Genomic DNA, 24,584 nt, shown 5'->3' with positions numbered 1-24,584 from the left:
ACAAATGAAGAAATATGGAGAAATACAACGAGTAAAATTGACCATAAAATGCACTTAAATATTCAAGGTTAAGTGGAATTTTAAATGCAAGTAGATTTAACCATCTGGAAGCAAAGGGGAAAGCAGGCATGACCCAAAAAGCAGAACAAAAACTAAATGTACAGGAGGAAAAAACAAGATAGGACAGTTTAATACCAACTGGTGCCCATAATCTGCAATGGATATTAAATATCTCATTCTTTGCTGAAGTTGGAGCACAAAACCATATTTTGGTTTGTACGCACTTGAAAGAAAGCAAACTAGCCCTTGGGTTATTGCTAATAAAGGGCTTAATGAGCCAAACAAGGTATCCTAGGACCTCACATCACTCCCCAGACTATCATTTATACCTTGAAACACAGGAAAGTGCGTGCACAGGCCTCCCAGACATGAAAGTGGCAGTTCGCTGGAGTCACCCACAGGGTGACAGCTGACCCAGGGGATGAACGGTCTGGAGACCTGGCAGAAAACAAGACAAAATGCACCAACAACAAAGGATGGTTTGGGGTTTGTATGTAAATATGTAACACGAGGGCACTTGAACTTTATGAAAACTTCTGGGGTCCACAGATCTATTGTTTCTCCACTGACATGGTTACCTGTCTGTAGAAATAAATGAGTTTCCAGTGTCTTGTCTCATCTTCTCCTTTCCCTCACCAATTTCTGTAAGAACTGGTCCTTAGAATGGATGATGGCAGTCCATCCCTAAATGGCACTGAGAATGAACTGGGATTGTAGCAGTCACGAGGCCCACAGCTCCAGCCAAATCTCTTTCTATTTTTTATATTTGCCTGGAAAGGGGTCAGACCACCTGCAGTAGTAAAGAAAGAACACTTGTCAACAAAAAGCAAGGGCAACTCCATTTTATTGGCTCAGGCCCATGACTGTTACAAAAGTAAAATGGAAATCATAGTTTTGAAGCAGAGTAATGGGATTTTCGATGAAGAAGTGCCTTATAGATAATCTAGTCCGACTCCATCATTTGACAGATGAGGAAATTAAAACAGACTTTCCCAACCACACACAACTGGTTAATAGCAAATCTAGGGCTAGAATTCAAGTCAGTGCCTTTCTGGGCAGATTTGAATAATATTCAGATCAACAGACTGTGAGGGACGGTAATGCATGAACTTGTGACACAGTCGGAGGAACTAGAGATTTTTAACCTAGAAAGGGTTTATTATGTCCCTAGCTCAGGGACATAATAACTATTTTCAAGTACCTGAAGGGCTGGCAAGTAGTATAAGGGCTTGAACTTGTTCTGCTGGCCTGAGGAAAACAAGGGCTATTGTGGGGAAGTTAGAGGAAAGACTTTAGCTGTTCAGTGTAACACATTACCTTTTAAATAGTCAAAATTTGCCAAAACAATTCATCAGGGGATAGTAAGCTTTCTGTCACCTGAAGCAATTCAGGAAAGACTGGAAGATAATGTAGTGTGTATGTTTTGTCCATGGAAAGGGCTGGGTAAGGGGCGTGGAGGAGAAAATTCAGGCATGAAAATCATTTGGATGAGGTGACCTTTAAGAGTATGTGATTCTTTACAAACTGGGACCAAATAAGGGTTTCATTCTTGCCTCCAAACTCTAAAACCTATCTTCCCATCTGTTTGTAATAGTTTAAATTTTAATCTATTTCAGATTTCAGGGTATTATGCCCTGAATATTTGATTTGAATGCTGTGGCAGAAGGTCACTCATATTCATTTATTTTTCTTCTTTTACTCTAATACACTTGCTAGTGAGTCTTTTGAATCTATTATGCAAACACATGCAAATCATATGCAAATAGTGTGGCCTCAGAAAATGACAGAATCTCATGGCCCTAACTGAGCCACCAAACCTTTCTTTAAGAAGGAGAGTAATATCGCCTTTTGAATGTCTCTGGGGCAGGAGACAATTTCCTGAGAGTGACACTTACATGACGTTGAAATTGGTTACTCAGAGGAGTCTCTGCCTCATATTCTTCATATTTATATAGGACTTTAAGGTTAAGAAAGCATTTTCACGTAAATGATCCCATTTGATCCTCATAATTACTCTGTGATGTTGGCAGAATAGGAATTGGAATTCCTGTTCAATTACTCACGTGGGAAATAGACTCAGAAAAGTGAAATGTCTGGCCCAAGTTTGCTCTGCTGATAAATGGTGGACCTGAGGCTTCAAAGTAGCCCTGCGTTTAGTCCAAGGACTCTGCCCACGACACTGTGATGCGTATCTGTTTAAAGCTATCAGTCTGGGTTTGCTTGGACTGCATTTTGCCAAAAGCATCTTTGAAGGTGCTTTTGTTGATGAGGATGGCATTTTAAGGGTAACCAAAAAATTCTGTCTGTAGTAGCCCCAGCACAGCGCCAAGGACATAGATTCTCCAACATCTTCTGCTTTTTAGCAACTGCTCCGAAATCCCCGGATGAGGAATGTTCTTCCTCCCATCCACTTTTCAGCTTTTTCAGGAAGCAAAATTCTTTCTTAAACTATGGAGAGTAATGGTACAGCCTCTGCAGTCAGACTGTCTGGATTGGAAGCCCTATTCCACCACTTTCTAGTAGTGTGGCCTTTGAGAGGTCATTTCTCATCTATAAAAGGTCATCAGTTTCTACATCTATAAAATGGGTGAAATAATGGCACCTCTGATAGAATATGTGATAAGAAGATACACATAAAACAAAAGACAACCTGCCCAGAGTTTGACACACAGTGTGTGCTCAGTAAATGGTAGCTACTATAATGATTGTATTCACGGTAGTAATGCAGTCGTGGTGGTAGGAGTAGTATCTCAAGACATCATGAACGGTGATGTTAAGAACTGGCTCTTGGAAATGGAATGGGAGGGCATTAATGCCAAGTATCTCCTATAGGCCAAAGGGTTGGAGAATAGACAATGTCTGAGGTGGCTAAAATTCAGTCCAGTGAGGCATGCATCAACTTTAACCTTCTTTAATCACTATCACATTTTGCATCACAGTGAGGGTAGTTGCAATCCTGTTTCAAAGCTCTTTCTAAGAAGAAATAGAGCCAAGGCTGACATCCTTAACTCTACTCACCCTTAGCAAGACTGCTCTGCTTATGGCAGTGTCCTCTACTTCCCTGGGTCACCTTGGGAGGGAACCAGAAGGGATTCCACTCCAGCTGCTTTAGCAGCCCTGAATGACAAGGTCACGGGAAGGACTTGTCCTTCTCCTGTACCAAGACCAGGGGTGCATACTGTGGAGGTGGCCAAGGCAGCAGCAGAGGCACAAGGGGCAGCTCCACTCCCCTTCTGGGGTGACCCTGTTCCCTCTTGCTCTAGTACCCAGCTCCAGCGGGTGCCAGCGCAGGGCTCAGTCCTTCCATCCACCCCCACAGAGTGCTCTGCCCTTCCAGTGTGCCAGGCCCCTCCCCTAGGATAACTAACAAGATGGCCTCCTCTGTGAGGACAGCCTCCTGCTCCCAGAGCCGTTCTCGTGCAAAGGGACCGGCGGCTGTTGGATCTGGACAAACTTTAAGAGTTTGTCCAGAGTGACTGGGAACCATCACCCGGAGAGTCCATGTGACCAGCCCAAGTGGGCTGCATAACCGATTCGTGTTTACCAGGAAATGCATTGGGCCATTCTGGGGCTGGGTCCGCAGCTATTTTGAGCAAGAATGGGTACTATGCAAAAGGGACTTCCCTTTTTTTGTAGCACAGGGCCACCCAACGCTGAGCAGTCAGCAGCAGTTTTTGTTCCCAGATCATTCTCCTGTGCACCTCTCTGGCTGCCAAATTACTGAGGCCATCATAGCTTGACTGGATTTCTTAGCTCTGGCATTAACTAACCTACCAAGCTGGGCTGCACTGGTCCTGCAATGGCTCCCTGTGCCGGCTGCTTCCTGCTGGCGGTGCTGTTTTCTGCCAACTGTAAAGTCATCACCTTCTTAGATCCAATGTGCACTGAGGTGAGTCCGAACTATTTGTCTTTGTCCAGATTAAACTGCCTGGAAATGTTAAGATTCAGCATGCAGCCCCATCTGAGCCTTGGCATTCCAATATCCACTGTCTTTCAAAGGGCAACGAGGTGTGTAGAAGTTTTTCTTTACTGTGAAAGAGAAACCAAAGTGCTCAGCTGGGGTGATGATCTCAAAGATTCTTAGTAGAAAGAAGTGAGAGCTGTTTTCCTAGGCAAATTCCCCCCAAATCATCCCAGTAAGGACATAAGATGTCAACGGGTCCCAGGGCAAAGAGCAGACCTCCAAACCTGCTTCCTAGTGTGCAGGAGCTATTTGTCCAACCTCCCAGCACATGGCCACTTCCCCAAAGAGTCCTCCAGTTTCCTGGCATTCAGGATGGAGATTAGTAAAGACCATCTGTGCCAGGTTTTAGAGCATATAAAAAGCACTCTGAACAAATCTGGCTTTCTCCTTGAATTGGACAGCCCTCCATCTGTTTCACTAACCCACAGGAGTAACATCTGAGAATAGAGCCAAGTCGCACCTTCTGTTTTGGACCACAACAGTATTTATCAACCTGTGGGAAGTTCTTGGAGAGGGTGGCGAGAGAGAGAAAGGAAATGGGCTACTTTCCTTGCCATCTTCCTCCCGCTACCTCTGATCCCAACAGGTGTCCAGTACCATGTGGCCTATCGAACAAGAGCTATGGACAGGAAGGACCATCAGTCTTGGTGGCTGGGTAGGTTGCGTTCCTAGGTTGGGGATGAATGATGAAAGAGGCAGGAGTAACATGATGGAGAAAGGCAGTGCTTAGGAACAAGGGTTGGGAGAATAAGGGAGAGTGGGGCAAGGACCTGCCAGATAAGAGCAAGAATCAAAGCCAGGGCTGAAATAAGGCCTAGAAGCAGAAAGCAACAGAACCTTGTATTCAATTGGAATCAGGATGCACACTCAGACCGAGAAGAGGCACAATATCCAGGGGAAACGAAGGCTGGAAAGTTATGTTCATTTGCTTAGGCTGCTATAACAAAGTACCACAAACTAGGCAGCTTCAACAACAGAAACTTATTTTCATACAATTCTGAGGGCTGGAAGTTCAAGATCAAGGGGTTGGCAAGTTTAGCTTCTTCTGAGGCCTTCCTCCTTGGCTTGTTAATGGCCTTCTTCTTCTCCCTGTGTCTTCACATTCTCTCCCCTTTGTACATATCTGTGTCTAAATTTATTCTTCTTATAAAGACACCAGTCATATTGGATTAGGGCCCCCCTAATGACCTCATTTTAGCTTAATTACCTCTTTGAAGACCCTATCTCCAAACAAACTCTCATTCTGAGGTCCTGTGGCTAAGACTTCAGCGAATGAATTTTAGGGGGACACAAGTCAGCCCACAACAGAAGTGGGCAAATGAAAGGTTTTCATCAGCCCCAGAAGGCGGTATCCTCATCATTCAGGGTGAAAAATCAATTTCACACAGGCCTGGAGCTGACATGTAAGAGGGTAGGAGTGGAGACACCACCCCCTCAGTTATGAGGTATGTTATGCCATCCACCTTCTGGCAACATCCTCAAATGGAATAATATTACCATTAAATTCCAACTTATTGGGAAGCAATCTGTTTTAAACACCCTACTCTCAAGTCTACCAGTTCATGTCTTAAATCCCTGCATTGCAGCAAAGTCTGTACATCCCTTCCAAAGTCCACGAGCGCCCTTATTCCTGGGAGACTTTGGAAAGCCCTGGAAATATTGGACTAGTCTAGCTTCCTACTGAGGGCACCAGGCCCCAGAGTTACCAGTTCTTTTTTCGCAAATGGTTCCTGCTTTAGCAGAGGGAAGGAGGAAGAGGCATGGAGAGCACCCTAGCCCTTTTGCTGCCTGTTCAGAGGACTTCCATGCTATTCAGGTGGCAGGAGTAGTGCCAAGTGTCCCAGGAACCCCAGGTCTGGCCTATGTATGCTACAGTGAGAGATTTCCTTTCTGGAGAAGTCAAGTGAGACTGAAACCCTCCAATATAATACCCTCCCTGCAGCCCGCCCTCTGAAACGACTCTGATTTTAAATGCCTTAAGAACAATTTAATTAATATTGGATCTTTATTTTCCTTTACATCTTCCATTGTGTTTGAGTTCATGACAGCTGTTTATCGAGCTATCACTTCTATGTGAATAGTAGGGAGGGAACTGGGAGATAAACTTGTTCCTGAAGGTAAAGAAATTCTGGGCTTCAGGCAAGAAGGATAAAGTCAAAGTGGTGGGAGAGAAAGCTTCTGATTTAAGGGCTTGGCCCTTTTTCAGGTGAAAAATCACCCCAGTTTTCCCACCCCTTCCCCTTGCTTTCCTTTCCTCATTCATTCTCCCCTCCCCCAGTTTAAGTAAAATTAACCACATACTGAACATACGTTCATGTAACTACCACGAGCTTATCAGGCCCTACCCTGAAAACAAGGTTTCTGTTTTGTTTTCCTTGTTTTGAGTTCAGTAAACTATTTATTGAAGTAAAACAGACACACAGAAAAGTTCACCAATCCTAAGCATAGAGTTCAGTGAGTTCTAAGTGACCACATCCATGTAAGCAGCATATGGACTGAGAAACAGAACATTCTCAGCACCTCAGAAGCCCTCTCATGTCTCCTCCTGGTCACGAGCCCCCACGAGCACCCAGTACTCGAACTTCTATCACCCTCAATTAATTTTGCCTCCGTTTGAATTTCATATACATGGGAACATACAGCATGTATTCTTTTGTGTCTGGCTTCTTTCGCTCAATATCAGACTCATGAAATTTATCAATGACGTCATGTGCAGCGATCATGTGTTCATTTTCATCATGGAATGGTATTCTGTTGTATTAGTGAAAAACTGTTGATTTATCCATTCTGTTGTTAGTGGACATTTGCACTGTTTTCAATTTTTTGGCTATTATGAATGCTATTGCTTTGGACATTCTTATCTATGTCTTTAGTAAACAAATGAACAAACATTTATTAGGTGTTTATCTGAATAGATTTATTTGCTCATAGGGTATATAGACCTGTAACTTTAGTAGATATTGCAAAACAGTTTTTCAAAGTTTCGGGACCTATCTCTTCTCATCAGCCATGTGTATGAGTTCTGATTGGCCCACAGCCTCATATACATTTGCTATTTTTTGTTGAACACAAGCCATTCTGATAGATGGGTAGGGATATTTCACTGGGATTTAATTTTTTTTTTCCTGATTAATAATTAAATTGAGTACATTTTCGTACTTTTCTTGGTCATTTGTGTATCTTTTCATGTGTCTGTGTATGTGAAGTGCCTTTTCAAGTCCTTTGCCATCTTCTCTTGGTTTGTCTGTCTTTTTTTTTTTTTTTTTTTTTTTTTTTTTTTTTGATTTGTAGTGGTGCTTTATGTATTCTGGATACAAGTCCTTTATTAGGTTGCAAATATCTCCTCCTACCCCATGGCTTGCCTTTTCACTCTTCTAACAATATTTTTTTAAAGGAATTGAAGTCCTTAATTTTAATGCAGCTTAATTTATCATTGTTCCTTTACTTTTGGTGCCTTTCTGTTCTGTTTAAGAAATGTTTGCCTACCCCAAGGCCATGAAGATATTATCATATGTTTTATTCTGGAAGTTTTATTGTTTTGTCTTTATGTTCATTTCTAGATTTCACATTTAAATTCATAGTCCATCTGGAATTGCTTTTTGCATATGCTGTGAGGTATGAGTCAGGATAAATTTTGTTAATAAACCTTTTTGTTTGAAAAACATTTCAAACTTAGACAAATTCTAAAATATATTAGAAGTCTTACAATTAACACCCATAAACACTCCACATAGAACCTTTCATTATTAATTATTAAGTGTGTGTGTGTAACATAAGTAACAAAATTAGACCTTTGACCAAGTTTTTGGAGGCTGACAAATATGCAAAGTGTAGCTGGAATTCAGCGTTCTGTGATTGGATTCTGGTAACATTTTAGATGTATTCTTGAATAATTACTTGGACGTGTAGGCAGGCCTCCTCATTTCAAATGAGCTCAACTTGGCTATCCTCTCTTCTCAAAACCATGGTAGGAGACAGTCCTTCAGGCCTCAGTAGGAGAGAGTACTTAGTAGAACTCTGTTTAAGAAAACTCCGAGTTCATGGATACAAGGGCTTCCCAATAGCTTGAGACAATGACAGGGATGCTGTGAAGACCCAGTGCAATGCTAATTTATCTTGTGAGTGCTTGACGTACCTTATCTCAGAATTCTCAGAGCTGGCCTGGCAAGAGGGGTTATTATCCTCAATCTACAGTTAGGCAAAAAATGAGGCTCAGAGAACACAGGTCCGTGGTTGAGAGCTGGGATTTGAACCCCAGCCATTTGCCTCAAGACACACAGAAAATGAACCGTATATAATTGGAATGCCCTTTGCTTGGAGGAGTGAGATTGAAACAAAGTTTTAGAGCTGTGATCTCTTGGGAGCGTTTTATTTTCAGAGAGTAATTGTTACTCTGGGACTTGGCTCAGTCAAATTGCTAGCTCTGGATAGAAGAGTAATTAATGAGGGAGGGTTGGGGTTCAGTGTCCCAGACTCCTTGTGCTTGGGGGAGCTGGTTGCTATGTGAGCCAAGTGCAGAGGAGACATCAGAACAGGTGGGAATCAGCACTTGCGTTAAACTCACAGGGTTCTAAATTAGAAAATGATTTCAACCCTTGTGAGGAGAGAAAATACTGTGGGATGGCAGAGAGTTAGAGACAGCAGAAAGGAGCAAAATCAGATCCTGATTGAAAAAATGCAAATGAATACCTGGAGGGAAGAGGGATTGCAGACACAGATGCAGCACTTGGGAGTCCTGCTCTGTAGAAAGGCACAGCTCGGAGCTGGAGCTGGAGACAAAGGGACTGGCACAGGTCCCAGGGCACCACAGGTTCTGAGCAAATGCCCACGACTTAGAATGGGGGTGGGCCTGGGGCAGCTATTGGGAATACCGTGTGGCTTTGCCTCACGCCTGCTGGCTGCGTAAGTTCTCATCCAGAAGGGTCCTGCCTGGGATGGAACCAGCCAAAGCAGAAGAGTGAGAAAGTGACTCAGGAAACTGACCTCAGACTGAGGTCTAGTGAAGAAACCTGGGGCTATAGGAAGTGATCACGTGGGGCTCAGAGAAACCGCAGGGGCTGCGAAAGTGGTGGTGGGTTTCTGCCTGGAAAAGCAACTAAACACATAGTTTTGGCTGCCAGCCCAGCCCTGTGCCAATAGCAGCAGTCACACAGTTGGGACCCAGCAGTCCTCTTCTACACCACCCTCTCCAGCTCCGTTACATTACCATTCTGCTGTCCGGGAACGCTGTGCTATGCTATCAGAACTTGCCCTCAGAAAGTTTTACTGTGAATCCTGACAGCGAGAAAGACACCATCTCCCTGATATGGTGCTGCACAAAACGTATAACCTTAATCAAATCATGAGGAAACATACAAACGCCAAATGATGGATATTCTGCAAACTCTGAGCCTAGATTCTGAAAAAAGTAAATTAATGTCAGGAAAGGTAATGAGAGGCTGAAGAATCAGCTCAGATGAAAGAAGACTAAAGAGACCTGGAAACTAAATGCAACAATTACACAGGAGTGTGAGTGCCAAAGGAGACCAGCCCAGGACAGTCTCTGAAATGCATGTGGTTTTCAAATTTTCTTATGAGCTCCGATTCTTGTCATTTGCCTCTTTCTTTAGGAATCAAGGGCAGAGAGTTCACTGCAGATTAGCTAACTGGAGATTATCGAATGTTGTGACCCAGGCTCACGGTGGACTTCTCAGCACCCCTAGGGAGGGTTATGCACTGGTTCCCGGGGTTTTCACTGGGTTGAAACTGAGCTACTTCATTTCCCTGCCTTTCCATTTGCTAGGCGCTCCCTCAGGTCACTGACTCAGGAGAGCTCCTGCTCCCTTCCAACTTTGGGAATCACATTAATGTAATAAAGTGCTTACTTAGTAAAGCACACAAGAGAAGTAATTTAGATGTCATGGGCATTTTCATATTCTGGCAAAGGAGGGAACTGTCAATGTTGAGCCTGTTCCTGTAGGGCCAGAACAGAGTGAGACAAATTGAGGAAAGGCCCCCTTTCTCCACATGTGTATGACATTTCTTAAATCAATGGAGACCAAAAAAGAAAAATGTCTCCTCAAACTAATCTGTACCTTAGCAGCTACACATACATTTTGCCTCTGGGTCTTCCATGTTCGTGGGCACCGAAGAGGGGCCCAACAGCAACTGTTTTCCCCTACCAGTCAGTTAAGTAAAAGTTTTAAATGCAAAATGTGCATGTCAAGGACATTATGTGGATTTGTGGCAGTGCCCTGAGGACTTTGGGTCTATGAAACAAAGGATGAATTACAAGAAAATGTAAGTATGACATTTTCATTAGTGACTTTCCTAATACTGTCACAATATAGAAGAAAACCAGTGATTTCCTGTAAATGAGCATGTTCACTGTAGCTACAAAAAAGTGCCAAGCTAAGCAGAAGTTGGAGTGGAAAAAGCAAAAAGCAATTCAGATGGCGACACCTCTCAAAATGTCACACTTCAGAGCAAAGGCAGATGTGTGTGGTCTTCCGTTTTCAGCTAATGAGACCTGTTTGCAACTTAGCATGAGGAAAGCTACTGATTTAGCGTTTGATGGGGCTGGTCTTTCCTAGACCCTGCAGTCTCAGTGGAGCCTCTAGTGAGACCACTGTGTGGCCAGGAGAAAAGAAGGCCTGAGAGGCTGGGTGAAATCACATGGAGCCTGAGATGATCTGAGAAGTAGCCCATGGCTCTGGGGTGTCAGTCTTCTTTGTGTCTCAAGTGTACTTTTCTTGGAGATTATTTCTGTCTATCCTAGGAGTCTCCCCATGCAAAATATACCTCATCAGGCCTTCATATTCACCCCACTATCCTTTATCCTAAGGCATCATCCAGATGAATTATGAGCCCACAATTCTATAGGCTTCTACCTAGCCCCTTTCTGTTTTTACCTAATTAGTCCAAGATCTATAACTTGAGTTAGGGAATCTTGCAAACAGTGTTTGGCAGATACCAGAATACGTGACTTTCCTGGGACCCAGGATGATAAATTCCTCTGAATTTATGTGCAGGGCTGTGCCCAAATGGTGGGTCTGGTATCCACAGCCTGCATTTCCAGAGATCCAAAACCGAGTCAGGCTTCAAGATCACAAGACCTTGTGACCTAAGGTCTGGGCCACACTGCTAGTTTTTTTTTTCTTTTTGTTTTTTCCTAACATTGTATTAAGAACATTTCTAAATATACACAAAAGCAGTTAGTTACAAGGAATCTTGTGTATATCATCCCACATTCAATAATCACCAACATTTTGCCTACCAGTTTCATCTCTCCACTCCCTCTCCTTTTGCCAGAGTATTTTAAAGCAAATCCCGAGCACTGTGTCATTTTGCCTCTAACTACTTCAAAATGCAACTCAAAACAAGATCATTTCTCTTACATTATTGCGAGGTCACTATTATTGACAAAATTCACAATTCCTTAATATTCTCTAATATTCTGTCCTCGTTTAAAATTCCCTGATGGTCTATAAAATGTCTTTTCCCAAACGCTTTATTTGAATTAAAATCTAAACAAGGGCTACTCTATTATCTGTTGCTCATGTCTCTTCGGTAGCTTGTATACCTCTCTCTCTTTATAAGAGCAGCTCCTCTCTTGTCCCACCCCCTCATTCTCCACTTCTACCAACATCATTCACATGTTGACAAAACAAAGTCTGTTATTCCATAGACTGTCCCACCTTCTGCGTTTGGCTGACTGCTACCTTCACAGGTAGACTGAAAGTTAGGCCCAAAGTCTTTTTTTTTTTTTTTAGGTATAAGAATTTTAAAACTTAATCAGTTTTCCCAAGTGTAATCACAGGTTAGATAGTGATATAGCAGTTTGGAGACATGAAAGAAAATCAGCCCACATCATACTTATTGGATTCACTGTGGGTGCATGCCTTGTTTTGTGAGCTAATCTTGTTTACATTCTTTTTTTTTTTTCTTGATTGGATTCAAGGTTAATCTTTTTTTTTTTTTTTTTTGGCAATACCTCACAGGTAGTGCTATGTACATTATACGGCATCACATCAGAAAGTGTGTACTATCTGATTGTCTTCTTTTGTTGAAGCTAATCTAGAGTTGATTTATTTGTTTTGAAGTGAAGGAAAACATTTCCATGCAACCAAAATCAAAACTGTAAAACAAAGTACATTCAGAGAAGTCTTATTTCCATCCCTATCCTTCTCTCTGGCTCCTTCCTTTCCCTAAATATAACCAGTTCGGAGTTTTTCCCCAGTTTCTTTTTCCAAATATAAGAAAACACACACGTACCTTTCTTACGTACTGTATACTATATACAGTAATAGACATTCTGCACCTTGCTTTTTTCACCTCAGAATAAACCTGCATATCACTCCATAGCAGTGTGTGGAGATGGTATTTACTCCTTTTTCAGCTGCGGAGGGTTCCATTTTGTGAATGTACCACATTTTGTTCAACTAGTCCTATATGGATAGATAATCTGGTTATTGTCAATCTTTTGTTATTTCAAAAACTACTAAAATGAATAGTGCTATGCATAAGTCATTTTGTGTTTTCCCAGTTTTATATTTGGTAAAGATTCCTAGATTGGTAAAGATTCCTAGAAGTGGGATTGCTGCTCAAAGAATAAAACATGTAATTTTGATAGTTAGCCAATCAAATTACTCTTTGATATAAATTTATGTTTTTTCTCTCATCAGAAAGAAGCCAGCAGAACATATAACTGTGAAAATTTAGGTCTCAAAGAAATTCCTGACACTCTACCAAATACAACAGAATTTTTGGAATTTGGCTTTAATTTCTTACCTACAGTTCAAAATACAACCTTCAGCAGACTCATAAATCTTATCTTTTTGGATTTGACCAGGTATGTATCCTAAATCTTTGTGTGTGCTTGATGTTTTACTTAAGTGAAAACACGACTTGCACTCAAATTGTTTCCAGCACTTTCTTTTGGGCCACAGGGACAACCTGCTTTTTCTGCATGTTTACCCTTTCCCATTAAATATTTTTAGGCAGGTAAAATATAATTTAAATAAGTGCCAGTCAACGGAGAGGAAAGTGGATTGTTCTCAAACTGGACTGTGTTGGCAGTGCTGCTTAAGAAATTCTATAGAATATCAGTAACAAAATTGAAAATAAATCTTGTACTAAATCAGATGCCACATCATACTACATTTTAGCATAGTTGAATATTAATGGATGTGGCATTTTAGGAAAACTTTACAGGAGAAATATGTATCATCTATTTTTCCCCCCCAAAATTGGGAAAAGAGTTTCATTACTTGGTTTTAGAGGCAGACTTAGTATTCTAAATGCTGAACTAGTGCTTGTTAATCAGTGGGCAGAAGTATCACAAGAAAATAAGGGAAGAGAGCAAAAGGGAAAGGCAGGGTGTGTGTGTGTGTGTGTGTGTATGCACGCATGCATGACCATATGTAAGGGGGGATAGGGTGCTGCATGTGGATGAGGTCTGCACCCCTTGCAGCATCTCTATTTCTTCTGCTCTGGTCCTTCAACTTAAGCTTCTGCAGGGCAGGAAAGCATTCACCTCCATAGAGCCACTTTGTCTGTGTAACCCCCACTGGGAGGTAGCCAGGGTGAATGCTGCCACAAAATCTCCTCCTAACAGAGGCTCCAGCAGATTTTGTGAGTTGAAGGTCATGAAGGAAGGAAACTGGGACTCTGCTCTCCTGACTGCCAGTCCAGAGTCCCCCAAATGACCCCCGGCCACCTCCCCAGCCAAGACTCAGTTAGACACAACTGAGAGTGAGCCTTGCCCTTTCAGGTCATTCTGCTACCTACCTAGTTTGCCCCAAAGAAACTGACTTTCCCTCTCTTGCCATTTCTCATTTTCAGATGAAATGAGTTTGACCACATTTTTAAGAAGTGCTGAGCTTTTCTAGCTGAAGACTCTTAAGTTTCCTCTTCCGCTATTTTCAAAAAGTGATAAAAATAGGACCTTGTACTTTCTAAAACCTTCCTCCACTGCTCCCCTCCCCGCCTTCTATCTGGTCACAACAGAGACACTGCTTTTACTACTTGACCCGGCCATTGTTCCTTTAGCTTTCCCAGCTTGCTTTCTGTGCCCTTTCTATCCCATCCTTCCGTCTTGCTTTTTAGACCTTCCTGTCTGGAATCATTTTTCTTTTTCCTAAAGCACCTCCTTAGACATTTCTTTGGTGAGTGTCTGTTAGTAATCAACTCCCTCAGTTTTTTTTTCCCCCCCTGAAAATATCTTTATTTCACTTTGATTCTTGAAAGATAGCATTTTCTGGCATATGGCTCCAGGCTGACAGTTATTTTTAATCCGGTCCTTCCAAACTATCCTTTCAGTCTTCCATCTTTGCTGTTGGGTGGTCATCTATCTGTCTAATCATTGTTCACATATTGGTGATCTGTCTTTTCTTCTCCTGAAGTTTTCAATAGCTTCTCTTTGTCCGTGGAATTCTGTTAATATCACAGTGATGCACTGTGTAGATTGTCAGGCTCCCTGACTCTGAGATTGGTGTCTTTCATCAATTCTGAAATATTCTAGCCATTATCCATCTGAACTTCAATTTGCTTCCATTTGTATCTCCTTTGGATCTATGGTTAAACTTATATTGCATTTTCTAATCTGTCCTTTATATGTTTTATCTCTTTCTTGTTTTCCATCTCTTTGGTTTTTTGGACTACATTCTAATTAATTTTTTCCTATTTACTTCTAACCAGTTAATATCCTCCTCAGCCATCTCTAATCTGTATAAACCATTTCAATTATTAACTTTTCATTTCAAGAAGTTTCAATGATTCTTTAAAATTTTACACAAATATTAGATCCATTTTAATATTTTTTCCTTTATTATACTTTTGGTTCTTATTGTTTCCCTTAAACATATTAAACATGTTTGACATAAGTATATTTATTATGTATTCTGATAATATATATCAGTTATATCATATTTTTTTATATAGCATATATACATTATCAGACAAATCTGATAATTCTGGCATCTGTTGCCTTTTTTAATCTGATTCTGGTGGAACTTTTTTTTTTTCTTTTCCTCATTTTGGCTAATGTGTTTTCCTTATATGTTTAGTGAATTTTTATTTTGAGCTCATTTATCTTGTGGAACTTTGTGTAAATTTTTGTTTAAAAAATTTTCCTGAAACTAGATAATACCAATAAATTATTAACATTATTGTGTGTGACAATGGCATCATGACTACAGAAAACAAGCCTATATATTTTTTGGAAATGCACACTGACATACATATGGATGTCTAGGATTTGACTTAAAATAACTCAGGAGAGGTAAGTGGGATTAGATGATTCAAAGCAGCATGTGTGGCAAAATTGTGAGAACTGTTGCACCTGGGTGATAGGTACATGAACGTTCATTATACTATTCTCTTTACTTTTATGTAAATTTGGAAGTTTTCCTTGTAAAAAAGAAAAATTGCTTAAGTAAGTAGATCACTCCAGAAAAGGTTTCTATTTACTTCTGCCAGTTACCTGAAGTCACTACCATTCTGGCACCACTTTAAGCTAAATTTTTCACCGGGGTTTCTTTTGGGTGGTCCACAGAGGTAGCATAAATTCAGGCTACAATCCTCATAGGTGGAAGTTTACGCTTAGGGAATCTCATAGGAGATTTTTCTTGTTGTTTTGTTGTTCTTCTACCCAGAGCCAAGGCCAAGACAAACACATATCTTCAAAGTCTCTCTGTAAGTTTTCTTTTTTTTTTAAGTCACCCATTGAAAGGATCCCCTGAGGGTCTCTGTTGTTTGCAGGTTTTTGATAAGACCTCTGATGCTATTCCCAACCATTGTCTCCTGCACTGGTCCATGTGGCTTATTAAAACCCAATCTCTAGGCCAGGAAGGATTGGCAGATATGACAAAACTAGCTCCAGAGATTGCTTGGTTCTATGGATTCAAGCTTCCTTTTGACAATGCACTTCTAAGCAATTCCCTTATTAACCTCCAGGGGAGCTCTGTGTGTGTATGTGTGTATGTGGCTCTATGTGTGTAATCCAGTATTTTTATCTGCAACACCAGGATGGGTTTCTCTGAACCTCTAGGGTTCCATATTTCACTGGAGCATTTTCTTATGTATCATTTGAATCATAACCATTTACAAAGTAATCATGGTTGCTATACTTTATAGGTGAAAAAACAGAGCTTGAGAAAAGTTGTGACTTGTCTAGGATGGCAAAGATTCTTATTTACACATCATATGTTATATACTGTGCATTATATATGACATAGTTTATATTACTTATAATAGTAAATTATAGTTTGATTTTGCCTACAAACCACTAATTATCTTATACACAAACCTGTGAGAGTTCAACCTATAATATCTGGAAAAAATTCTAAATCAAAGGGTTCACATCTGAGGCTAGTCATTAATTCAGAACCCCATCTACAGGTACTAACGAAAGCTTTTTATCTTTCACTTGGAATAATAATGTATACTGGTTTTACTGTACACAAAAGATGGCTTTTTAATATAGGTCACTGTGATAGTTTTTCTTTTTCCTAATTAGTTGTTATCAAATACTATTATCTTTTTAAGGTGTCATATTAACTGGGTACATGAAGATACTTTTCAAAACCACCATCAACTGAACACCATCGTGTTAACTGGAAATCCCCTCATATTCATGGCAGAAACATCACTGAATGGGCCTATGTCACTGAAGCATCTTTTCTTAACCCAAACAGGAATATCCAATCTTGAGTTTATCCCAGTGCACAATCTGGGAAACTTGGAGAGTTTGCATCTTGGAAGCAATCATATTTCCTCCATTAATCTCCCAGAAAACTTTCCAACACAGAATCTGAAAGTCATGGATTTTCAGAATAATGCTATACACTACATCTCTAGTAAAGACATAAATGCTTTGGAACAGGTCACTAACCTTAATTTCAATGGCAATGACATTAAAGGCATTGAGCCTGGGGCTTTCAATTCAAAAATCTTTCAAAGTTTGAAATTTGGAGGGACTCTAGACTTATCTGTCATATTAAAAGGTCTACAGAACTCTACTATTCAGTCTCTTTGGCTGGGGACATTTGAGGACACTGATGACCAAGACCTCACTTCAGCCATGCTTGAGGGACTCTGTGAAATGTCTGTTGAGAGCATCAATCTACAGAAGCACCATTTCTCTGGCTTTTCACCTTCCACGTTTCAGTGCTTCACTGGACTCCGGGAGTTGGACCTGACGGCAACTCACTTGCGAGAGTTACCTTCTGGGCTAGAGGGTATGAGCTCTCTCAGGAAATTAATTCTCAGTGCAAACAGTTTTGAGCAATTGTGTCAGATCAGTGCTGCCAGTTTCCCATCCCTTACAGACCTCTATATCAAAGGCAACACGAGGAAACTTGACCTCGGTACTAGGTGTTTGGAAAAACTAGAAAATCTTCGGAAACTTGATTTAAGCCATAGTGATATTGAGGCTCCTGACTGTTGCAACCTGCAACTCCAAAACCTGTCCCAACTGCAACACTTAAATCTGAGCTACAATGAGCCCCTTGGTCTCCAGGATCAGGCGTTCAAAGAATGCCCTCGGCTGGAACTCCTGGATTTGGCATTTACCCATCTGCATGTTAGTGCTCCACAAAGTCCTTTCCAAAACCTCCATCTCCTGCAGGTTCTGAATCTCTCTAACTGCCTCCTTGATACCAGCAATGAGCACCTTCTAGCAGGCCTGCTGGATCTCCGGCATCTGAATTTACATGGGAACAACTTTCAAGATGGGAGCCTCTCAAAGACCAACCTACTTCAGCCAGTGGGCAGCTTGGAGACTCTAATTTTATCCTCCTGTGATCTCCTCTCCATAGACCAGCAAGCATTCCACAATCTTGGGAAAATGAGCCACTTAGACTTAAGTCACAACCGCCTGACAGGTGATTGCATTGACGCTCTTAGCCATCTTAAGGGGACCTACCTTAATCTGGCCGCCAATAACATTCACATCATCCCACCCCGTCTCCTCCTCATCTTGTCTCAGCAGAGCACCATTAATTTAGGTCACAATCCCCTGGACTGCACTTGCTCAAATATTCATTTCATAACGTGGTACCAAGAAAACTTGCAAAAACTTGAGGGCTTAGGGGAGACCATGTGCGCAAGCCCTCCATTTTTAAGGGGAGTTAAGCTGTCTGATGTCAAACTGTCCTGTGGGATTACAAGAGTGGGCATTTTCTTTCTTATGGTATTTGTATTCTTGCTTATAATTCTGCTCATTTTTTCAGGTAAGTCTATTCTTAGGTGGAAATACCAGCACATTTAGTGCTGAAAGTTTCTAGAGATGGCAAATAAATGTTTAGCAAAATTGCCCTCAATAGAGGAACTGTTGTCTGTTAGTGATTAGACTTTTCAGACGGCTTCCTGGAGCCGGGCAAGGTTTCACTGTGCTTTTCTGAGTCCCTGCGCTAATGAATCTCCAGGGAAGGTAAACTAAGTAGGGTCAGAGGGCCAGATGCAGCCATGAGAGACACACAGCCATTTCCTCACATGGAAGGTGAGCAGAAGCTGAGGAGGACCCCTGCCAGGGAAAGGTCAGGAGAGTAACCCATCAGGAGGCCATCCCTTCCACTCATGGGCATCTTTCAAAGGAGAGTCACCTCCCACCCTGACCCTAAAAGGACACCATCAACTCCCACCACTTGGCCGGGCTGAGGACCCCAGCTCCCCAGCTCCCTGTCCCACAGCTGGGGAACTGTGCTCAGGTCTTTGCTCTCAGTAGTCACTTGGGAAATAAGTTGGGGATAAAGTACCAACACTTATTTTAAAGAAAAAAGGGAAAACACAATGAATGTAAAAAAGACTGAGAAATGAACCTTGCCATCAAATTCATTTCATTAACCTCTTTAATCCTTAAGTCTCTAAGGTTTCTACAATGCTGCTGCTGCTAAGGTACAAATAGCTCCGAAAGACAAAAACAACAAGAAAAAACCACCCACCCCTGCCAGGCTGTCCCTCCCCTAAGGTTTAGGAGTTTTGTTACACTGGCCGCCCTCACGTCAGAACCAGGGAGGTTCTTTCTACCTACCTGATGTTCTTATTCTGTTTCAGATCCTAACTTATAGGTGGGCTGTGGGCCAGATGCTCTTCTCACTTGAATGTCTGGTCCTTACAAGCTTCTTTCCCACAGGAACCATGAGATAAATGGTGGTTTGGTTCCCAGGCCAGCTCTCAAAAGCCTTTCACCTGGGATAGCAATTGAGATAGCACGTTACTGCGGAAAAATGTGTTACAGCTTGGTGTTACAGCTCAGACTGAATCGCCTCCGCAAAGAAGGACCCGGAATACTGTCGGGTGGCGAGCCTCCTCGTTCGCTTTCAGAGCTCCCGACTTCCAGACAGTTGCTCTGCCATCCCTGCAGCTCAAGGGGCCGGTGTGGTTGGAATCTCAGAATGTTGCACAAAAATGTGTTACAGCTCAGTGAGAGCCCAAGCAGCACTCAGAAAATTAGAGAACTCAGGTTTATTACGCCAGCAAGCCCAGAGGAGTTACCACTTAAAGCTCTGGACAGCATTTGTAGGTTTCACAGGCCTTTTATAAGCTGCCGGTTTTACACTTTGCAACATCATATGCAAATAAAGTATAACAGAAGTTGACCAACCAGGAAGAAGCTTTGTAGAAATAGACCAATCAGGAGAGAGAGAAATAACCAATCAGGAGTGAGGGGAATGGACCAATCAGGAATGAGAGAAATAACCAATCAGGAGTGAGCTCCATGCAAATAAAATACTACAAATGGACCAATCAGAAGTTAGGGAAGTGGACCAATCAGAAGTGAGAGTAATAACCAATCAGGAGTGAAGGAAATAACCAATCAGAAATGAGTCAGGGAACCAATAGAATTTTAGGTGTAAGTTAGCCGCTTTAGAGGCAAAGAATGAGATAGAGCCTCTGGGCCAGGGAACTGGACGGTGCTGGGAGGAGAGCAGCGGCCCTGCCTACGGGTCCTGCTGATCTTTTTATGGGGCTTCCCGCCTCAACGTCACAATGAAAACTAGCAGAAGAAAGAGAGCACCCCTGTGCACTCCCTGCGGGGCGCACCATCAGCTGGCTTAGTGAGAAGCTGGGAGTATCAGCAAAAATTGTGCCTGCGACGGAGAGGGGACAGAACCATTAAACACAGAGAGAGAAAGAGAACAGAGACGCTGGCAGTGTTATGCCTTAGGCCTTCTTCCCAAAGCACAAAGGCTTGATATTCTGAAGTCTGCATTGGTGGGCAAGAGAGCTGAGCTCTTGTACTCAGGTGTTGCATTTTAAGTCCTGGATTAAGTTCTACAACCAGTTTTAGGCCAGAGATAGTAGCTTATAGCTATAAAATTCTGATTGGATATCAAAATAAAACTTGATCAACATCTAATCAGAACTGATTAGCCCTTAGGTCAAGGGCATAATAATAGCTGGACAGAATGGAAACTTGGGGACCAACTCAGCTTTACCTCTGTACCCCTAGGAAAATTACTAAAGACAAGGGAATAGTGATGGAAAGCCATAAACCTTTCTGCAAATGCTTTGCAAGTCTTGGGATTTTTGGTGTATACTACATAGGAGTCCAGGTTTTCTCAGAAGTGCCTGGGTATGAACTCAAGCCCAGGCTAGAGTGAGGGGAGTGAGGCACCCATTCTGGGTACGAAATTTAAGGGGGAACCAAAAACTCGGTCATGAAGGCAAACCATTATTTTTAAAACTTTATATTAGTGCAAAAAAAAAAAAATCCATGATGCATATCAACATTTTTAAACAGGCTGCATAACAGTGCCACGCTGAACCATATCAGAGCCTGAGGCAAAAAGGAGATGACTAGTCATGCCTCTAACATTTTGGTATTTTGTTCATGGTGGATATTCTACCTCGGTTTTGATTTTTTATAATGTTGCATTAAAATATTTTTTATCTTTGCTACTGAGTTTTTGGGTGCCCCCTTAAATTTGGTGCCCAAGGTGGGTGCCTCACTCACCTACCCTGTCCCCACCCTAAGGACTGGTGAGAAGTGGGGGTTCCCGGCTACATACCAGGCCCCAGTTTACCGAGTGCCTATTAGCAGGCACATTATCTCAGTTTCACTCCAAAGTGTCCATCTCCTGTCTCTTTTATTTCTGGAAGCAGGGACAAGTGTTCCAGATCTTACACCTTGTTCCCCCATTTTCAGCTAACTCCTAACTCCTGGGCTCAAAGACTTCCTTCCTTCAAAGCCCAGAGAGGTGGCAGAGATGAATGGGTATCAAAATCCTCTGAGCCCTAGGAGGCCTGGGCCTGGTGAGAGGGGCCAAGTAGAGCCCTGCTCTGCTGATGACATGAAACATCACACAGTGAATGCTTTACTTATCTTGAATACCAGCCTTTGGGAAAACAGGTGCCTGGGAAGGCAGTTTTCCTCGGCTTCCCTGAGGGAGCATTGGCAAGGCAGTCATTTAAGGATGTGTGTTAAATGAGAAAGAGAGTACCTGGAAATAAAAGGACAGCGGGACACACTTCTTCAGCCACCTTTATTCCTTCCTGGGGCCTAGGATGGTGGGCATCGTTCTGAGAAGGCCAGTCTGAGCCACTGCTGGGTTGTTATTAGCCTTGAGTCTGGCAGTAACCAAGGCCTTTCTTTTCTTGTTGAGTCTTGGGGCCAGGAGGGACCTAACACAGAAGTGGGCCTGGCTGCCTTGTCCAGGCTCTCCATGCTGAGCAGCTGCTCCTCCAGGAAGCTTCCTAACTGCTGCTCCAGAAAAGGCCCCTGGAAAGGCCTCTAAGGACCTGAAGGCAGGCAGCCAGCCCTCCCAACTTAGAGACAGCACCTCCCTCTGCCTCACCACACACCTGGCCCACTCTTGTGCAGGAAGCTTCACCTTTGGGAACTCAGGCAGGAATGGAGCAGGACACACAGTTATTTTGCTGATTTTGTTCATTTGCTTGCAGCAACTTAGAGGGTCAGCTCTGGGCACTTAGGGAAATATTCCTGGTGGTGACAATGATGATGCCAAAACCATGCTGTCTGCTCCCCCTGCTTTTCTCTTTGCTTCTCTTCCCTTTTTCTCTCTTTGCTGTTTCTTCCCTTCCTTCTTTCCTTTTCTCACTGTGTGCTTCCTTCTTTCCTCCCTTCTTATCAGAGTGTATGGAAGTCCACGCTCTAAGAATCCAATATGACAGCACCAACTCACTGAGTTCCCCGTGGTTCCTAGCAAACTTAAGCTCCTTCCTGCCTTAAGGATTTAACCAACAGATAGAAAATACTAATTGCTAACTTATCAATCCACAATCACACTGTCCACCATAATACTTAATGTGTAACTCACAGTAAAATGAAAACATTCTGTAGAGTGTCTCTGATGACTGTATCTCACTAGACTAGAGGGGCGCAAGCCCTGGCAGCATGTCATGGCCCATGCTGCTGTCAGGCACCAGGCCCCACCCACGGGCTGCTCCGTAACTGAGCACTGATCTAGGGCTTTGTGACAGCGCCTCTGTTTTAAGCAACAGTAAATTGACCCTACACAGTCAGAAAGGGAGATTTTTGATGGCTGCTGTCAATTTTATTGCTTTATCCTGGTTACGAGGAGAGAATCTGCAGGCGTGGTGTGTTTATTGGTTTTATGTATCACATGTGGTGGCAGCTCTGACAAGCTACTCCTATAAAAATGTGTTATTATTGCATGTTGTAGCTCAGTGAGCTGACCCTGCATTTCAAAGTGTACTGAAGCAAACAGCATTGAAGTCCATAAAAGCCCACTGGCCTCCATCACAGAGGACTCCTTGCATGAGCTGCAACTCCCACAATCTGGGAGCAAATTACATCTTTCCCCTGTGCCAGAAGCCATCCCTGCTAACTGAACACAGCACAGACCCAAATACAGGCATTATCTATGTATCTATGTAAGATTTCAGGACACAAAATGGTCATTTTATTTCCTACTTGCCTAACTTCCCAGTAAGTGTCACTTGCAGTTTTGAAATTTACAAAAGTATGAAGTCGATGTCTTTGTAAAGTTTTTATATATGAGTATAGGATGCAAGAGGGGTGTCTGACATTGTTTTCTATCTGCTCTGAATGCCAAAGGGAAAATTAACTTAAATTACAGCAAGAGGAGACGTGCTTAGTTCTAAGCAAGTCATGACTAGGGGGAGTCTGAGTGTTGAGCTAGAATCGGTTGCCGCATACATTAGGAGCTCGAATGCCCAATATGGCGGGAGTTAGTCTGAAGGCTGCAAAGCAGTCGGCCTGCCCAGTGTAGCTCCCAGAGCTCCTGGATACTGGTTTACCACCAGAATCATCTGGGGGAATTCTTTGTAAAACAGATTCCTGTGCCTTGCCCCTAGATACTGGGATTCTGTTAGACCAGGGTTGGCCTTGGACTCTCAGCCAAATGATTTCATGAAAAATCCTTTTCCTATTCCTAACTTTATCAACCAACAGCAGAAACATGTGTTAGACTCCATGAGCCAAACAAGCTGAAGAATTCCTCCATAGCCTTTAAGAGGAAATTTCCTGACAAAATGGGAAAAAAGTTTTAAGGAGCCTTCACACCCAAGGGTGAGACATCTAGCCAAGCCACTGGTCGGTCTCCTCTGCCACAATTGCCATGTCACAGGACCTGCTCCTCAACCACTCTGCCCTCCCACCTGCCCCTACCTGTCCCCACCAGCTCCCACTCCAGCCCAGCTGTTGACAACATGAAATCACTTATTGAATATTTTGTGTCTTGAAAAAGGAGAGAACTAATTACTGTTTTTAAATTTTGTTTGGAAAATCCATTATTGCTCATGAAAGATCAAACAGTACACTTCACTGAACATCCACCACTCGCCACCCCCCACTGTCTTTAGATCATATCTGCTAAACATCTGTTCAAGACTGGGTACCAGATCCTGCAGAGGAAGCAGAGGACAGGGGGCCACCTGAGCATCCATCTCCATTCCTGTTGGTCCACGGGCTTCCTAACCAGCTTGAGTGGGTCTCCCTTTTTCTCTTTCTCCTGTCCTTGGAAACAACCTAAATATCCAACAACAGACAAATGATTAAATACAGTTGGGGATGGCATACTATGTTCTTGGGTGGGATAATAACATTCTAAACTTGCTGATTCTACCAGGAATTGAAGAAATACAAGTTAAAAATGAGATAAAGTTTTATATATATATTAGTCTGGCAAAAAGAGGAAGCTGGATAATAGTGCAGGTGGGATGTGGGGTATAGGAGCCACGTGCACTGCTGATGGGTGTAGACTGATAGGTACAGCCATTCTAGGACCACGTGGCAAATACCAGTTAAATACATGACCCATCAATTCTGCTCTAGGCATTCCAAGAAAATTTCACATATTCACAGTATTTGGGGCAGCATTATTTATGGAGGGGGAAGTTCAAAGTAGTCTGAGTTTTCCTCACTAGGAAAATGGGCAAGTAAAATGTGGAAGACGCACCCCACAGAGTGTCATATAGTAGCCAGAAACAATGGATTAGATACAGCTACAGCGACATAGTTGACTCTTCAACATACAGTGTTGGAGGAGGTGGAGAAGAGGACATGATCGCAGGCTGACCCAAAAGCTGGACCTGGGCAATTGGTGTCTCCTCTTCTCCTCCCCTGTCCTTGTAT

General features: G+C 42.5%; 1 protein-coding gene across 2 annotated transcripts; it reads left to right on the top strand.

Moving 5' to 3' along the window:
* Nucleotides 1-3,707: 3,707 nt before the first annotated feature.
* On the top strand, nt 3,708-18,324 carry CD180 (CD180 molecule). Of its 2 annotated transcripts, XM_074359211.1 has the most exons (4): nt 3,708-3,949; nt 4,611-4,679; nt 12,688-12,854; nt 16,550-18,324. In XM_074359211.1, the coding sequence occupies exons 1-4, from the start codon at nt 3,860-3,862 to the stop codon at nt 18,270-18,272; spliced, it is 2,049 nt and encodes a 682-aa protein (XP_074215312.1). In that variant the 5' UTR covers nt 3,708-3,859; the 3' UTR covers nt 18,273-18,324. The 2 variants fall into 2 exon arrangements, with proteins under 2 accessions (XP_074215312.1, XP_010947656.2); XM_010949354.3 differs by lacking the exon at nt 4,611-4,679.
* Nucleotides 18,325-24,584: the final 6,260 nt, after the last annotated feature.

The sequence above is a fragment of the Camelus bactrianus genome, chromosome 3 (assembly GCF_048773025.1).
Source record: "Camelus bactrianus isolate YW-2024 breed Bactrian camel chromosome 3, ASM4877302v1, whole genome shotgun sequence".
Taxonomy (NCBI): domain Eukaryota; kingdom Metazoa; phylum Chordata; class Mammalia; order Artiodactyla; family Camelidae; genus Camelus; species Camelus bactrianus.
Note: the sequence above shows the minus strand (reverse complement) of the source record. Positions and strands in the feature narration are given on the sequence as shown.

Bases quoted from the DNA above. Each gene is read 5' to 3' on its own strand.
- CD180 (XM_074359211.1), top strand. From the start codon at position 3,860: ATGGCTCCCTGTGCCGGCTGCTTCCTGCTGGCGGTGCTGTTTTCTGCC. The intron at 3,950-4,610 runs GTGAGTCCGAAC...TGATCCCAACAG, and splicing joins TAGATCCAATGTGCACTGAG to GTGTCCAGTACCATGTGGCC. The intron at 12,855-16,549 runs GTATGTATCCTA...TATCTTTTTAAG, and splicing joins ATCTTTTTGGATTTGACCAG to GTGTCATATTAACTGGGTAC.